Genomic DNA, 17,611 nt, shown 5'->3' on the forward strand with positions numbered 1-17,611 from the left:
AATAATGGAGTCTGGACCATACAATCCAGTGATCAACAGCATGAGCATCATTCTGCATAACTGGGAACTGACGACATGTGTCAACCAAGTCAGCAAGCCCGACAATGATCCTGTTTGTTGCTTCTTAGGACAAGTATGGGTTCTCAAGATCAATATTCTAATGGGTAGATGCAAAATGATCTTTACGAAGTACATGATTTTACAACACAATTTACTCAAAGTGCGCCTGCTTGACAGATCTGACAAACACATCTATCTCAGTGATCTTGAGACATTACTAAAATCTTCAGTGGTTTTACTCACAGAACCATTAGAAAATGTAACAGCACAGTCAAGCATTGACAAGAAAAATCAACCCGCCAAATACACCACCTCAATCAATAGAGGTGAAAAAACAGAATTTCTTTCACAAACAGAGACATCAGGATCTTCTTTCAACTACTGATTTTAATGCAGTGTGTGAATTAGTCTCAAAATACTGCTGGCTAGGACCATTTACTTAAAAAATTACAGGGCAGGATAAAGATTCATTGGCTCAAGGAAGTGACATTTGATTTTTACAGGAAACCTGATTGTTAACAGATACCAATGATAACCCAAGTTGCAACATGAAATAAATACTACATTCATTCAATCTTGCAACTTTGATTGGTTATGAAACTCAACTTTCTGTTTTGTTCTTGATGACTGTACTAATTTATAATTTTTTCAAACTGTAACTTTAATCAGGCAAGAGACATACATAAACATTGACATATCTCAATGGTCTGGGCTTTTCAGAATCAGCCAGACAATAACTTTCTGAAGTAGTATATATATGACGGGGGTACAATATTAAAAGCCGCTGCAAATCTTTATTTCTTTTTAAAGCTTTACCACGGCTTTTTATATCATGGGTTACTCTCATGTGGCTAGCACACAACATATTGCACTGTTCTGATAATCCCCAGCTGCCTAACAATGAATCGCTCTTTGCTTCATCATCGTTGAGGAGCTGAAAGATAAGTGGAATGACAGAGTTTGTTTTACGCTGTTTTTAGCAATATTCCAGCAATAATATGGCTGGTGGTGGACTCTAGAAATGGGCCTCACACATTGTACCCACGTTGGGAATCAAAGCTGGGTCTTCAGCATGAAAGAAAAGGATTATCATACTTCCACATGCATTTTGAGAATGATTGGTTTGTCTGCAGCTTTGTCATCAGAGTTTTTTGCTTGGAGCACAATGCTGATACAGCATATTTCCAACATTTTATCTTGTGGGCAATACAAGATCAAGGTTGCACAATTAATACAGTAGACAAGCTTTGCTAATCCAAAATAGTTTCTAGTACCTCCCTCTCTTCAGTTTTTGTTTATCACAGTGTTTGATAACATCACAGTATTGCCACATAATCTAAACAACGTAAACAAACATGGAGCTGAGGCCATCAAGGCATGTGCAAATCTGGACAATGACTAACAATAAATAGATCACAATCAGAGCAAGCCATGGTTAAGTGCCAATCTTCACAGCAAATTCACATTTCAGCAAAGCATGCTAGAAGACTAGTCAATATCATCCCTATCAACAGGCACTGTGCAGAGCTTAACAGCAACTTCACTGCCAAACAAACTATTCTCAAAGATCAGGCAATTTTATCCCCATCAACAGATCAATGTAACATATATCTACACTTAATGCATGTGAACAATATTCTTTTGAAAATAACACACTCAAAGACGTCAATGATGACATAATTTTTTCACAATAATTAGACTAATCTGTCAAGGCCGGACTGACTCACTGTAGTCAAATGATAAAAGTATAACAACTACATCATACTTTAAACCCGTTTTCTTTTTCAGGGGATTATCTTTATTGGGGAAGTTCAGTAGATATAAATTTGTCAAAACTGTAATTCCATTATACTCAATAACTTGTTTTTAAGAAATAATATGTAACAAAAAATGTTTGTGAACGTCGACTATTCAACTTCAACACATTTAAAATATAGAAGGCATAACAACTCCCTGTACCAATCCATATGTACAAGTAACCATCTAGTCTAATGTAGGGCCTTTAAACATATCAGTCATGAAATCTCATCTCCTCTCCTGCCCAACAAAAGTCACCATACCTGATTCATTCTAATAATATTTTCCCTGTCAAGTGTAACCCAAAGGAAGTACAACAGCAACAACTAATAAATCCCTAACAGAGCAGCTGTAATCTACATTCCTTTTAACAATGTCAGTCAAGACCAATCCCGTATCATAACAACCATGAGCAGCACTAAACTCATAAACAAACGTCCATGCTCAGCCCTCAAGACAACAACTGAGCAATTAATCTTGAAGCAAAATATAAGAAGTCCTTAAAATAACTTCACCATTTGTCCATTATCAATCTGTAACCCCACCCTACAATACTGCAACCTCACTCTCCCTACAATAGCTACATAGTGTTTGTAAAGGGACTCTGCCTCAGGAAATATGGAATTCACAAGGGTCTTACCGTACCATACACCCTTTCAAAACATAGTGTGACGAATTTACTACCCTCAAGATCTCTTTATTTAGGTTATCTTTTAAAAGAGCATTCAATCTTCGGAAGAATGAGATGCAAAATTGTTTGCCATGAATTTTCCTGAATGGTCAAAAAGGGAGATAACTCGTTCTGATTTATTTTATGAGAAAAGTGATCAATTTGAGGCTTTGTTTACAGACAGATTTCACTTTTTTTATATTTCTAATGACACAAATAAATGAGAAATTATGGCAACAACTTATTTTTTTTTATAATCAAAGCTATCAGGCGTTTGGCAGTAGCAGTTCATCATCTTGACAGATTTGACAGGGCATACATTAGAATACCCTGGCAAACCTGCCTACATGGTTCGCTTGGGCTATAGACTAATAAGAATACGACAAATGTACTTTAAGGGTAATAAATTCCAGTAAATCTCTCAAGTCAGCCACCCCTAACATCTCAAGTTGATCTCAGTGTATACTGACACACTCATATATCCATGCTCAGACATTCCGCAGTTCAGCATTATGCTGCTCGGAATGCAACACCCTGTCTATGACACAACACATGTTCGAGGGCTCTCCTTCTCCTCCTCTGGCTCAGAGTCATCGTCAGACTTGAGGCGGGGGATGCCATCAAGGACTCGCAGTCGGGGCAGGATCTTAAACACTCTGCAAAAACAGGACCATCATCATCATCAAGATATCATACAGATAGTCAAACTAAATAAAGGTCATAGAGAGTTTAAATGCAGGTAGACAAGAAAATCATTCAAAAATAACATCATGACCAAAACAGAGATAGAAGATTTCCTATGACTTCTGTTATGTTTGCATTTAAGGGGAAGATATAAATGTACAACCACAAGATTTATGGGAATAATAGCCTAAAAATTTGCATAAAAGACTAAAATACATAACATGTCCAGGTTTAATGTCCAGTAATTACGTCCAGTAATCATAAATGTAGAGATTGCATGCAGAAAAAAAGACACCCAACATGACTGACTGTATAGATAACACATCTATGACTTTGCAAAGTGTTGTTTCTTTCCAAACATTTATGTGCATAAATACAATTCAGTTACAATTCATTCCAGGCTCCAAATAAATTATCAAAACATACAGTTCTCTACACAGTTACTTTATAGGTCCCTTGGATCATTCTGTTTTTTAGCTGAGGCAAAACCAAAAACATACGTACATAGACTGCTAAAATGATTCAAATGAGCAAGAAACAAAGTCTTCCACACCAAGGAAGGATACCAATCCATGAATGGACAAATTCTAAATTATAGTGACTGTGATGTTTTGGTGAAGGTGCAAACACCGCTATCAGGCAAGTGAGTCCTTACTGTTCGAACTTCTAAATGCCCCCAAAGTCTTACATAGCAGCAAGGTAACATAGGAACCTTATGACAACCATTTCTGCAATCTTACACTCAACAATGTAACTTCGGTAGCTGGATATAAAGGTGACTGTGTTGCCAGAGAGGTAAACCTACCTATGACAGGCTGTCAAAGAGGTAGACCTACCTGTGTTGGTACCAAGAAATAGATGTGACTGGGTTGCCAGACAGGTAAACCTACCTATGACAGGCTGTCAAACAGGTAAAGGTACCTGTGTCAGATGCCAGACATAAACGCAACTGGGTTGCCAGAGTGGTACCCCTACCTATGACAGGTTGCCAGAGAGGTACACCTACCTGTGTCGGTAGCCGGAAATAAATGTGACTGGGTTGCCAGAGAGGTAGAGCTCCTCCAGGTTGGTGGAGCGGAGTTTCTTCAGCCCTTCCAAGTCCTCAATGTTGTTGTCTACAGCCAGGAGGTGCTTGATCCGAGGAATGGACGGCAAATTCTGCAATACAAGTCAACTTTATCATTTTTCTGATCTTTTCTGTTTTCTAATCTTTAAATACTTGAAGCTGGCATCATAAACATAAACATAAACAGTGTCTGCCATATATACAAAATAACATCAAAAACAAGTCTCTATCAACAACTTAAGAATAAGAATATTCAAATTATTCAAAGCTAGAATTTTCTGTTCCAGTGACCTTTTTCCACTTTGTAAATGCTAAGAAAAAGAAAAAACACTGTTGAAGTGCAGCTCCAAAATGACATGAAGAGTGGAAGGGAGATAACATACAAGTGCTATCATATTCATGTCATTACTAGGGTGAAACATGAATGTTATTTTCTTGAAATAGTATGAAATACACACTTTCATATACACTTATTTTTTCTACCTTGTTTCAACCTTTGCAAAACTATCCTCGAAATGGACCCTATGGTCCATACAACTGACGTTTGCTAGTACTGTTTGAACTTTGTGTCTGTATGTCACGATGTGTCACATTTAGCTCTATAATTTCTGTAAACTTTTCTTAACATGTGCTATATCTCATTTGGCTCTTTATTAATGACACCTTGTCCACATGTTTTAAGCCAAAGAGAGAAAGTTCACCATTACTAGATATCCTGTGTGTCCATGCTACAGTATGGTAAGATCTTAAAAGCTAAGAAATCTTAACAGTGTTTTGTTTCTTTGTTGCTTAATGCACCATCACAGTGACCTACAAAGGCTTAAACAAATTGTTTCCCCAAAATATCTGCAGCCACTGTTAGGTATAAGTGAACCAAAGAGCCATTTCCGCAACTGACTGCTTACCTTCAAGGAGTATATGTAGTTGTTGTTGACATTCAAGTATTCGCACCTGAAACAGATTACATATAGACTCATACCATAGCATGAGAATGTTGATGTTCTTTACAACAGTCAGCAATATTTCTATGTACAGTCAATTTTTGTTTACATGGATGCTTTGGTTACGTGTGTAAATCGTCCAGATAGTAATTTGGCAGGTTATTCGAATTAACCATGCCACAGGTGCGGGAGTTGCATAAGGAAACTGGTCCAAACTGGCTGAGAGATGGCTTTCTTTAAATTTGCAAATATCACGTTTCTCAGCTGTTGTCGCATAGCGCTTTGCAGGTTGAATAGACATGCTCAAGTCCTGACCACAGAAACATGATAACAGCTTCATAAAAAACAGGGTGTCATCCATATTTCCCAAATGAGAACTATTTTAAACATTAAATATTCTGTGACAGTATACTTCCAATTTATATGACATTATATCCTCCGTTTCTTCCAGAAACTGACCTGTGAAGGTCTGGGTTAGAATATTGGTCTTTAGTTACTCATGATTGTCGCAAGAGGCTACTAACATGATCGGGTGTTCAGGCTCGCTGACTTGGGTAACACATCATTAGTTCCAAATTGTGTAGATTGATGCTCATGATGATCACTGGATTGTCTGGTCCAGACTCGATTATTTACAGACAACTGCCATATAGGTGGAATATTGCTGAGTGTGGCATGAAACTAAACTCTCACTAACTCTTCCAGGAGCCTATGAGAAAATTGTTTCCCCACATCTTTGGGAGAGGTCATTGCTTGTATCCTCACAGAGTGAGTAGGTGAAAGTGTAAGCCTAATCTATCCCGGACCTTCACGGGTATACTCACAGAGGGAAGGAGTGGTGACTGAGACTGGTGATGGCGTTATGCATCAGGTTGAGGTGTACGACCTGCTTCAATCTTCCCAGAATCCGCTCCATGTTCTTCTTCTGGTACTTGTCCTGCAACTCCTGGTAGGTGATACTTGCAAACTGGAACCAAATTAAATGTTTTTGATAAATTGTAATTTAGCTCACCTGTCATACATAAACAAAGGTGTATTATGACTCAAAGATCAAACAACACCAATAAAGTAGTGCTTGTTGTTCATGTAGTACATTCAAAGTGAGTGGGGAGTATGGTTTTATGCCACTGTTAGCAATATTCCAGCAATATCACAGCGAGGGACTCATCACTGATACTGATCTCTCAACAACTGAAAAATTGTTAATTGCATAAAACCCCTATATTTGACCTGTGGTGCATATGGTACACTTTGGGGGTTCTGTCGATATGATTATTATTAGCTAGTATTTCCACATGCTGACATCCTTGAATATTGACAAAACACTATTATCAGTGACTGTTCACTCACTGGTGTGTGCTGTTTTTAGACTGTTTTGAAATGGGGTATGTTGAATACAAAAGCACAGTTATGTCACGGTAATATTATTTCAAATTTCAAGTGCGTTATTCACGGATGAGACTGGGTATGAGTGAAAACTGAGGAAAATGGACTAGGCCTCTATGGAGTAGTGTTAATTGAGACAATATAATATATATTATGAATGACACCAGTGCCATCAAATACACGGGATTCCTTGGTTTCCGCGAAAATTACATCCCTTGTTATTACTCTTGAAACATTCTTGTAAAGTCTCATAATATTTAGTAAATTAGCCTTAGTGCCCTGTCTTACAAAGGACAGGTCAGGAGAATAATAAGAAAGTCCTTGTCCCAAGGAGTCTGACCTTGGCTGTTTCCCAGTTCTCTGCTTGGTCCCTGTATCTGGTCCTCTCTCGGCCAGTGAGTGAATGGTGGATGAGGTTGTCCTCCTCATCACGCAGTTCGTAAAATGTTCGTTCCTTCTCCTCAGGACCTGATGACATTTTGCATTGAAGCATATACATACATGTTTGAGGCAATTTCCCCTTTCTTAAAATCACATCAGCTGAACTAACAAATTCATAAACAGATTACAGTTGAGAAGTAAGGGAGATAATTCATATTCAGTTTCAAGTTGTACAATATCTGTTCCTTCTGATGTCTGTCATTTTCATTTTGGGGGTTGGTCTATACAACTTTGCTAAAGCTGTTTGAACTTTGTGTCACTATGTCATGACATGTCACATTTAGTCACATAATTTTTGGGAAACGTTTCTTTACATGAGCTTTGTCCCATTTAGCCTTTTATTAATGACACCTCATTCACATGTTTCAAACCAACTTTAAGCTACTTTCTACACAACAGTGATATCAACAGAATTCAACAGCCATACGAAAGAGTTTTTGTTGCTACGTAAATTTGATAAACAAGGGAGACAACTCATATTCCACTTGACATTGAATATACAATGTCTGTTGACTAAATATCATGTGCCCCATCACTTGCTTAGGGCAAACACAAGGACAGTACAGCTCAAGAGATCCCTGTTGTTTACTGATGGACATGAAGTGGAAACATGATGTGTGATAACAAACATCTTCTTGGCTAAGTAGTACTTAACACCCTAACAGAACCCACGCTGTGTCAAAGGTGTCCCAGTACAGCTTCAGATGGGATCACATCCTACTCACCTTTTCTGACTCGAGGAGCCTTCAGTTCATCCCCCTTGACGCTGCTCTGTCGCAAGTCATGCCACACGCTGTGCTTAAAACGCTGTGATGGCAACTGACAAGGAAGAGAGAAAGAGTTAGGTTTTTCGCCACTTTTAGCAACATTCTTGCAATATTACACCATAATTGGGCTCCCCATATTGTACCCGTGTGGGGAATCGAACACCAGACTTTGGTGTAATAAGCTAATGCAGTAACCACTAGGCTACCACACTGCCTTTAAACGAACTAGAACAGTCTTCATACTCTTGTATCACATACTTACAATACAGAAACATTACTAGGCAAATAATATGTATTTACCTCAGGAAGTGTTTTCTGCTGAGCTCTAAAGTATCCAGCTTGTTGGTTCAGTGCTACAACAGACAGTGGGACATTGGTGCCATCAGAGCCAGTCTGAACTGTCTCCCCTGTGTCTTTGGATGTCTGACTGATGGAACTGTCCGTTGAGACAGATACACTGGAATGATGAGGTTATCCATCAAGCATGACGAAGTGGACTTTTAAGTGAATTTTATTATGATCCTTAAAGAATGAATAAACTCATTTTTTTCGTACTCTTTTCATCAATGCCTATGAAAGACTTCTGGTTAGTCATAAACGGAACACAATTCTTTTTTTCAAAAAAAAACTTGTAGCTAATTAATACCAAGTGCTCGAAAGTTGCTAAAAAGCTGTCTGCTTCTATCTCGCCCACAAACAAAACCACACACATTGCTGACCATAAGGATTTTGCATGAACATGCTTTCTCGATCAGAAGCGAGGTTGTGGTCGAAGTGACAATATTATCGTAAGTAATACTATATTGACCCCAGCCTCGCTTCCAAGAGTGACATTGTTATGTTATAAGCAATGTCATGTAAAATCCTAATGTCTGTCAATAAGATACATATTTTACTACCAGTGAATTTGTAAGTCTGTGAAAACAAACTTAAATAGCATTTATCCTCAGACAGGGCACCGCCATTTTTTAAAAATCGTGAAGTCATGAACTAAAGTCCATTTGAATTAATGAGATTATGGTTTGTTTTCATCAAGTTAGAAGATCAAAACTGCTTTCTACAAGTAGTTAAATATGTATTTGAATCAAGGCCAAAAGGACTTTGCATGACACAACTTGTAACAAAACGACTTCTTCTACGGAAGTACGATGGGGGTCGAAGTGACATTAATATTGCAAGTAATATTATATTGACCTCCACCTCGCTTGTTATATGCAATGTAATGCTAAATTTAGTTGGTTTGTAAACATTCTCTAACCAGTATGTAAACACTTGTCAATATACGTCTTTATACTTGGTCTCGTAATCCTAATTACTTTATAATCATACTTGTACGCATTTTGAAACTTAATAAAAAGCAGCGATCTGCGAATGTATAACAGGAATGTAATATCTACACGTTATAGTTTGCCTATATGAATCATAATTCGCACGCACGACCTAGTGTGTCTGTATCAATACACTTCACAACGAAAACAATGATTCTGTGAAAGCTACAACAACTTAATAAAAACAAAATGCAAATATTACCATTAAAACAAATAAAAATACAAAATCAAAATGTGAGATGGACACCATTTGCCCATGTATAAGTTCATTGAATTCCACAGAGCATTTTTAGTGGAGAAGTGGTTAGAGAACATTCCCTGTTTTGTACAGGAGGAGGACAGACATGGAGGGTAACCCTATATGCCCCTGCCATGTATAGCGGGGGCATAAAAAATAAAACCATGCGAGCAACCAAGGTCATCTTGTGGGTCATCCGTCAAATTAATCACAACCTGACTTGGGAAACATGGATCCATAAATGTTGGAATCATCAGAGTTTGTGAATACTAAAGGGCTAATTAAATCATCAAGATCTCAGAATCAATATATCACAGATGACTCCATATCTGAGAATACTGTAAATTTGGTGGATCTTTGTATCCAACTCAAGTCTGTTTTTTAACATATAATGTCAGAAAAACAAAGGATTCTGCAAAATATATATTTATGAATGTATCTTGGAGTCGCTATTGGATATGCTCACCATCCAGAAATGAAAAGAAAGGCAGGCTAACCCTAACTATAACCAAACTTTGGGATATATATATGTCTTTGCCCTAACCCTGAATATTACAGGAAAGGATAACTTGTAAACATGGCACACTGGGTCAAGGGCTTTTTACTGAATATACATCTGTCATCTTTTGTTGTGTATATGCATGAGCCTGCATGGTCATTTGTTGATACAGTGATAGCTGATGGGCCGACTCGTGAATTGGGTTTAACTTTCCAACAAAGAAAATGCAACCATACTAAATCAAGATCTGTTGATTAAATATTCATATTTTAACACAAACCCAGACGAAATTACCTTTCAGGGTCAGCCATTACCAACAACAAGTTATCTTAATTGATTCAGTTCAATCATGTACACGTAACAGCAACTATCTGACGTTGCATAACTCCTGCATATGATGTCAGCATCACTAAACTTGCATGTTAGCAAGTTTCAAGAGCACTTGTCAGTGCGCCGCCATATTGTAAACAAGCACCTGTCTTCCGGTGACGTCATCGTCCATTTTGCCTTAGCAACATGTAGACTTGCTTTGGCCGCAGAGTACAAAGTAGGCTGTCAGGTCCGATCTTGTTGCTTCTCCATACATTTGGTGTTGCTCATTGACACTAATGAGTGAGTGTGTGACATTAGTTTTACGCCACACTGCAATGTTCCACTTACATGGCGGCGGTCCACTGAAAATAATGCCCTGCAGTAGACTATAAAATGCATGCATACATCTATAGATGTTTCACTGGCAAATTTCTCTGTTTCAATTACGCTTCTAAAACATTACGATTTCTGACATCTGACGACTAATCATAAGACAGAAAACGGAAAAAATATTGCAACTCGAAAAAAATGTTAGTTAAAATAAAGTTTTTACTTTAAATGATGATGAATAATGAACTGATCAGCACTCCCTTAGAACGTACTAACTCAGTTTTCTTCATTTCGTGACTGGTTCTGTTTGTATGGGGTTTTTTTTTTGGTTACTGTATGCTAGTTTGGTGGTGTGTTTTTTTTCATTTGTACCCGAAGACATGCGATTTGCAGCTGGTTCTTTTATGAGTATCTTGGACGATGTAAGCAAGTATTGTATTTGGTTCATTGTGGTAAGACGCAGTCGGTTATGAATGCGTTGTATGCAAAGTGCATGAATCCCATGTTATACCTTAATGTAGCGCAAAAAACTCCAAAGCTAATAAATATACTGGACAAAATTTGTTATTTGTTGTTATTTTGTCCATTATTGATTTCCCGACGAAAAAAAAAATATACTTTTAGCAGGTAAATCAAAAACCGGAAAAAAAATCAATAAATATCTCTAAAACGTGTCCTGCTCCTAATGTGATGTGTATTGCCATTAGGGCAAGTGAATGGGTTCGAATCCCAGTTCACCCTCGTTTGTTTCATGGTTTGTCACAACCACACCAGTGGTAATCGTCATATGTGATACGATTCTGAAAATATTATAAATTGAACTTATGTTTCATTGTAATTGCAACGTGACTTGTTTCTGTCGCTAAATACTTTGAAAAATGAACGGCATGAATTTGAACTGGCTGTTGTTTCCAAGTGAATTCCTTACTGTTGTTTGAAGTTGAGATACCTGTTCTTTCCGCTTCTTGGTCACAGAACCGCAAGACGTCTTATTTCTGTTGCATGGAACCTTGTGTTAAGTTCTCGAAGAAGCTCTCACAGGCTAAACGTAAAAACCAGTAGGAAGCGTCTAACTATTTTTCATGTTTCTTTAAACCTCCACTGGATGTTATTCAGAAATTACAGAACGTCAGCTGTGTGCAAATAAGACATGATTAATGTAACACGTTATTTTTCCCCCGATGTTTCTACAAGATACTGTTCTTCGTAAAATGCCACGAAAGTTGTCCGTGTGCATCTACATGTGTGTTCCACACCTTTCGTCCTTGGTTGCACGTTGAAGTTTTAAGGGATGGTAGGGATGTCTAGTAGTGTAAGAGTCCGCTCATCACGCTAAAGACCCGGGTTCGATTCCCATTCTAGGCGTCCCCTGTCGCATTTGTGGAAAAGCGTTTAAAAAGTCGTAAATCCACGCCGTTTGTTCAGATAGTGATAGAGGCGCCACTAAAATATACTACAACCTCCCATTCATTGCCTCACCAGCGACTCGAGGGTATTACGGGTCTTAGTTTGGATACATTTGTACATTTGATGAAGATTTAAATTAAAGATGATAAATTCTTCAAATGATACAAAATATCTAGATTAGCATATCTGCTTTTGTGATTTCATAGTTTCATTTCATTGTAAATGTGTTGTGTTGGCATAATCTACAAACGCAAAGATCGTCAGATCGGACCATCATACGGCGTGGAAATGCCATTGTCGATTCTCCAGGAGAATTAGTACAAGAAGCAGCCCATTAGTAGACCACTTTAGAATGACTGGCAAACGCAGCATTGTTCAGTAGTTAGGGCTGGCTAAATATCGACAATCCAAAATAGTTTTTTGCTATTAATGATTATCGATAATATCCTTCATAAACGTTCGTGATAGAATCCAGTGACAGCATACCAATGGTGTGGCAAATGTATTTTTGACAGTGATTACCGATCACAATGATCTACAGACTTAGTGTAAGTTATATTCGTACACTTGAGTAGTAGTAAGTGTAGTTTCACGCAGCACTCAGCAATATTCCAGCTATATGGTGGCGGTCTGTAAATAATAGAGTCTGGACCAGACAATCCAGTGATCAACAACATGAGCATCGATCTGCGCAATTGGGAACCGATGACATGTGTCAACCAAGTCAACAAGCCTGACCACCCGATCCCGTTAGTCGCCTCTCACGACAAGCAGAGTCGCCTTTTATGGCAAGCATGGGTTGCTGAAGGCCTATTCTACCCCGGGACCTTCACGGGTCTCGGACACTTGACGTAATTTCCATACACTTATATGTTGCAATTTAGTGTAGAATAAATTTGAATGCACTTAATTTTCGCAATATCTAAGACAGATTTTGCAAATTCGAGGAATCACCAACAATCACAATTTATTTATCGAATGGCATCAAGTTCATCAACATATGCACAGTGTCGATAATTCCTTTAATATGGCGGTCGTAAGTCGATAAATGTGACATCCGTTAGATAACGGTCGATAATATAGAATTTCACATTTGCCTGTCAAACATGACAGATCCATCCTGAACATGGAAGTCTGTGGAAATTACGGGAAGTGTCTGAACATACCTGGCACGCGTCTGTATATCCATAGCCAACCCTATCACCTGTACAGGTGAGTATTTCCTGTTTTTGCATTGCGAAACATGAAATGCATGAATCAAGTCAGGAAACCGGACCACCCGACCGCGTAGTCTCTTCTTGCAAGCGTATTACTGGAATATTGTGGTGCGGAACAATAAGTGCCAGTACTTCATCGATATTCCTTTTGAGATGGTATACCTGTACTATTTCAACATTACAACATAAGGTGTGTCTGAAAACATGCACAATTTAATGAAAATAATCGTTCATTCTCAATCTGGTCGTGAATGAGCATAATTGCAGTAAATTATTTAGAATCACAATATATTGTAATTTTTAACAGATGAGTTCAATACAGACAACACTGGATTGAATCTCAAACATCAGTTTACAAAAATGGGGATAAATACACATTACAATCAGAAAGTGGTGAAGTGTAACATATTACATTTGCGATTATACTTTATCAGGAAATATATTTCAGAGTGTAACCCGCTCCTACTACAGCAGACAATAGCCAGCACACAATGTCAGCGATCTAACGCATTCAGCAAATGTCCTGGGCCCTCATTCTCGAAACCTTCGTGACCCTGAGAATTCTTAACTTTTATCGTAGCTAATGTGTAAAAAATGGGATTAAGACGTTTCGATATGTGTACCCCTCTAATACAAGGTGTACTTCTGAGAAAGCATAATGCAAAATATAACAGTGAGTGAGTTAAGATTTAACATCACATCAGCAATATTTCAGCCCTATTGTGACGAGACCAAATACATAATCGTGATATAAAGCAAATGGCCAAATAACACTACTTGCAATTTAACAAACTTTGTCCGCAGATGGTGAAAGAGTAAGCGAGCCCAATTTTATGCTGCTTATAGTAATATTCGAGCAATACTACAGCGGAGAGCACCAAGTGGAGAACATACCCAGTGTCTTCAGCGTGACGAGCTGACGGTTTTGCCACAAGGCGTCCCCCATCGACCCTGTTACCCGTTGAATTACTACAAAACTCTCCCAGTTCATGTGAAAAGCCGAAAAATAATGTTGGGAATTCAGATGGACATTGAAACACCAAAACAATTACACTGAACAGATTTGAGGGTGAATATATTTTTAAAATCATTTCGGTATTGAATATTTTCATAGAGTGCAAGCTGTCATGCATTAATGCTAGTTAGGTTTAGTTGAAGTTAGGTGGGGGTTCATGAGTGCAAGTGTGGGTGTTCCTATTCATTACCGAAATGGAACCAATACATTCACATTTTATGTTAAGTTTCATGAACGTGAAATGAAAATAAGCTAGATGGTGTTTCAAATATCAAGGGTAGAGTCTGGAAGCCTTGAAGCCTTTTGTAGGGATATATTACAGTCGCAAAATGTAATACTTATTCAATTATTATGATAGGTTTTCTGTGTACACATTTGCCAACTATTACACCATCTAAGGAGAAAGTAAAATTCAAGAAAAAGATTAAGAAACAACACCTTTGATTTCTTTACCAAAAGGGTATATACAGTTCATTTGGTCCATTTGAGACTGAAATCTGTGGATGTGATCAGTTGCAAGGTCAGCAATTTTTCAGCTACTGTTTGACACGTATTAGATGAGCATGCGCAGTAAATGTAGACGAATACAGGCACAAGAAGTAGATCGGGGATGAGGCACCTGTCCCGTAGACACAATTAGCAAGCTGTAGGCGACAACCGTTTCACCCATTTTTTCAAAAGGAATGTTCTGGAGGGCCTTCCCATATATGCAACCTCGTGTCATTTGTCAGGTCGTGGCTCATCTAATAGTGGTTCATCAGTACATGCCAACAAATCTCACCACTCGGGTCCAGACAGTCAAAGTAAGACAAGCACAGGTCGCTGGTCAATTTTAACCTCATAGGTCAGTTGCACATTAAACGGAAAGAACTCATGGAAACATACATTGTCTATGCAGATAAAGTTTCATTCAGCATTCCTCTTAAACAGCCTGAATGCGGAATATCACAATTCATGATGACAGCGTTTTATCGGCTATCACAACGCAACATTTAGTACATCCTGTCCAGTTGTCCAAGGTCAAAAACAACCCAGTCAAGACTTTTGACCTGTGACTTTCTGTGAACATCTAGCTGAATCATCAACGGGCCTCTTCTTCATCTTCAGGGAGAATGAAATATGCCATATGTCACAGTTCACGGGAAAATGATCCAAGAAAATACAATCATACAAGGGAAATATGTACCACCCAATCCTGTTTAAAATGAATATGTGGTAAATTATTTGACTTGCATCGGCAATATTTCAGCCACCAGGCAAAGGGAAGGAATCATAATTTAACAATTTTAAGAAAACGTACATGAAAAATGAGGGGCAGGGAATAATTCCAGTATAAAAAGATATGTTTACATACTGAATTGGCATTAGAGTTGCCAAACAAAGTAAAGGGGCTGAAAATAATGCTTGTGTACAAATATACTCAAAAAAATGTTAAGGACAATCCCTGTATTAAATAAGTATTATATGGCTTATAATACTAAATACCTTAGTACTAAAAATTGGGGTTGGCCTGAATTTATTTTGTCGAGTATATTATGTAAATGCAATATTTATACCAAAATGCAGTCCAAATTCTGTACCTGAAACTTCACGTGTTACGGTTAATAAATTGTCGTGACAAGTCTTAAATATTCAATAATACATTGAGCGAACCATGAGCAAACCATGAGCAAGTTACAATGAATCACAACACAATACAATTTCTAGTACAATGCAACCGAGTCACAAATCTAAGGTAATGTGTCACAGATATCAAATTAACTTGCCAGTCTTGGCATTTACGGTGAGAGTGAGAGTTTTTTTGTTTGTTTTTTTTTTATATAGAGCTATGTTTCGGTGTAGAATTTGCACTGAAACGCTCTATGAAATTAACAAATAGTAGCTATCCAATAAGTCGTATGCTTCACTAATACAATGTACAACTGAATGTTCACAAATTACCGGAATTTAACATTTGTCTTGTTATGTCTCAGGAGTAAAGAAGAAAAATCCAATGATCAACAGTATGTTTAGAGGTCACAATATAGTGAGTTTAGTTTTACGCCGCACTCAGCAATATTCCAGCTATATGGCGGCGGTCTGTAAATAATCGAGTCTGGACCAGACAATCCAGTGATCCGATGACATGTGTCAACCAAGTCAGCAAGTCTGACCACCCGATCCCGTTAGTCGCCTCTTACGATAAGCATAATCGCCTTTTATGGCAAGCATGGGTTGCTGAAGGCTATTCTACCCAGAGACCTTCACGGGTCGGTCACAATAGAACACACTATTCAAATATAACGCATGAGCGCTTACATTGAACACACATTGCATTCAGAAAGTGGTCAAACGTAACATGTTTTATGTGGGACTAAATTTTCCCAGCAAATACAACACTCGACCTCCACTGAAAGGCTCTTTGTAATCTATCTTGGCCATATGAGCATAATAGGTGGAGTGGCTTAATGGTTACATTTAGAAATGTTGTGTACAGATCTATGAAAGTAATTTTCAAAGCAAATTTAACTTTAATCAATACAAGCTATAATGTTTATTTTTACAGCACTGTAATTTGTAAATGAAAGTATGACAACTGATAGTTTGTAGCCCTCAAGTACTAGTGTACTTTTCTGAGATTGTGATATTCAGCAAGTTGTTGCACTTAAATACACTTCAATTTAGTCCAAAGATGGTGAAGACTGGTCTAGCGTAGTGCTTTTGGTAATAATCTAGCAATATCACAGCGGTGTGCACCAGGAAAGGGCTTCACACCCTGAACTCGTATGCAGAACCTTAATCAGTCTTCAGCGTGGGAAGCCAACGGTTTTGCAACTAGGCGCCCCCTATCGACCCTCTCACCGTTTAGATTACTTCCAAACTCTCCCAGATCAAGCGAAAAGTCTAAAAACAATTATGGTAATGCAGACGGACATTGAAACATCACGACACAGCAATTACACTGAATAGATCTGAGGGTGAATATATTTTAAAAATCATTTCGGTATTGAATATTTTCAGAAAGTGCAAGTTTTCATGCATTAATGCTAGTTTGAGTTAATTGGAGGTCGTGAGTGCAAGTGTGAGTGCTTATTCTCCACCGAAATGAATCTTGTATATTCAACCTCATTCGAGTCAAGTTTCATTGATGTGATTTGATAAAAAAGAAACACATGGTGTTTACAATATCAAAGGTAGAGTTTGGAAGGAAGCCTAGGAACCTTATGTAGGGACTTCAATATGGTAGAAAATATACTTATTCACGTAATACTACGGGAATTCTGGGTACACATTTGCCGACTATTGCACCACTGAGGGGAAAAATGAAAAATCAATATTAATGTTGTATACCAACAGTTTTGGTTTCTTTACCAAAAATATAAGACTCACCTGGTTAAGAGATGTAGATGTGATCAGTTACAAGGTTTTCAGCTACATGACAACAGTGAATACAGTGACTGACATCACGAGCTC

General features: G+C 38.0%; 1 protein-coding gene across 1 annotated transcript; it reads right to left on the bottom strand.

Annotated features, from left to right (window-relative positions):
• Positions 1-720: 720 nt before the first annotated feature.
• LOC137268674 (uncharacterized) lies at positions 721-10,359 on the bottom strand. Its single transcript, XM_067803265.1, has 8 exons — positions 10,172-10,359; positions 8,113-8,269; positions 7,771-7,864; positions 6,945-7,072; positions 6,043-6,185; positions 5,183-5,228; positions 4,218-4,369; positions 721-3,183 (listed from the first exon to the last, which is right to left on the bottom strand). The coding sequence occupies exons 1-8, from the start codon at positions 10,186-10,188 to the stop codon at positions 3,066-3,068; spliced, it is 855 nt and encodes a 284-aa protein (XP_067659366.1). The 5' UTR covers positions 10,189-10,359; the 3' UTR covers positions 721-3,065.
• Positions 10,360-17,611: the final 7,252 nt, after the last annotated feature.

The sequence above is a fragment of the Haliotis asinina genome, chromosome 16 (assembly GCF_037392515.1).
Source record: "Haliotis asinina isolate JCU_RB_2024 chromosome 16, JCU_Hal_asi_v2, whole genome shotgun sequence".
NCBI classification, from domain to species: Eukaryota; Metazoa; Mollusca; class Gastropoda; order Lepetellida; family Haliotidae; genus Haliotis; species Haliotis asinina.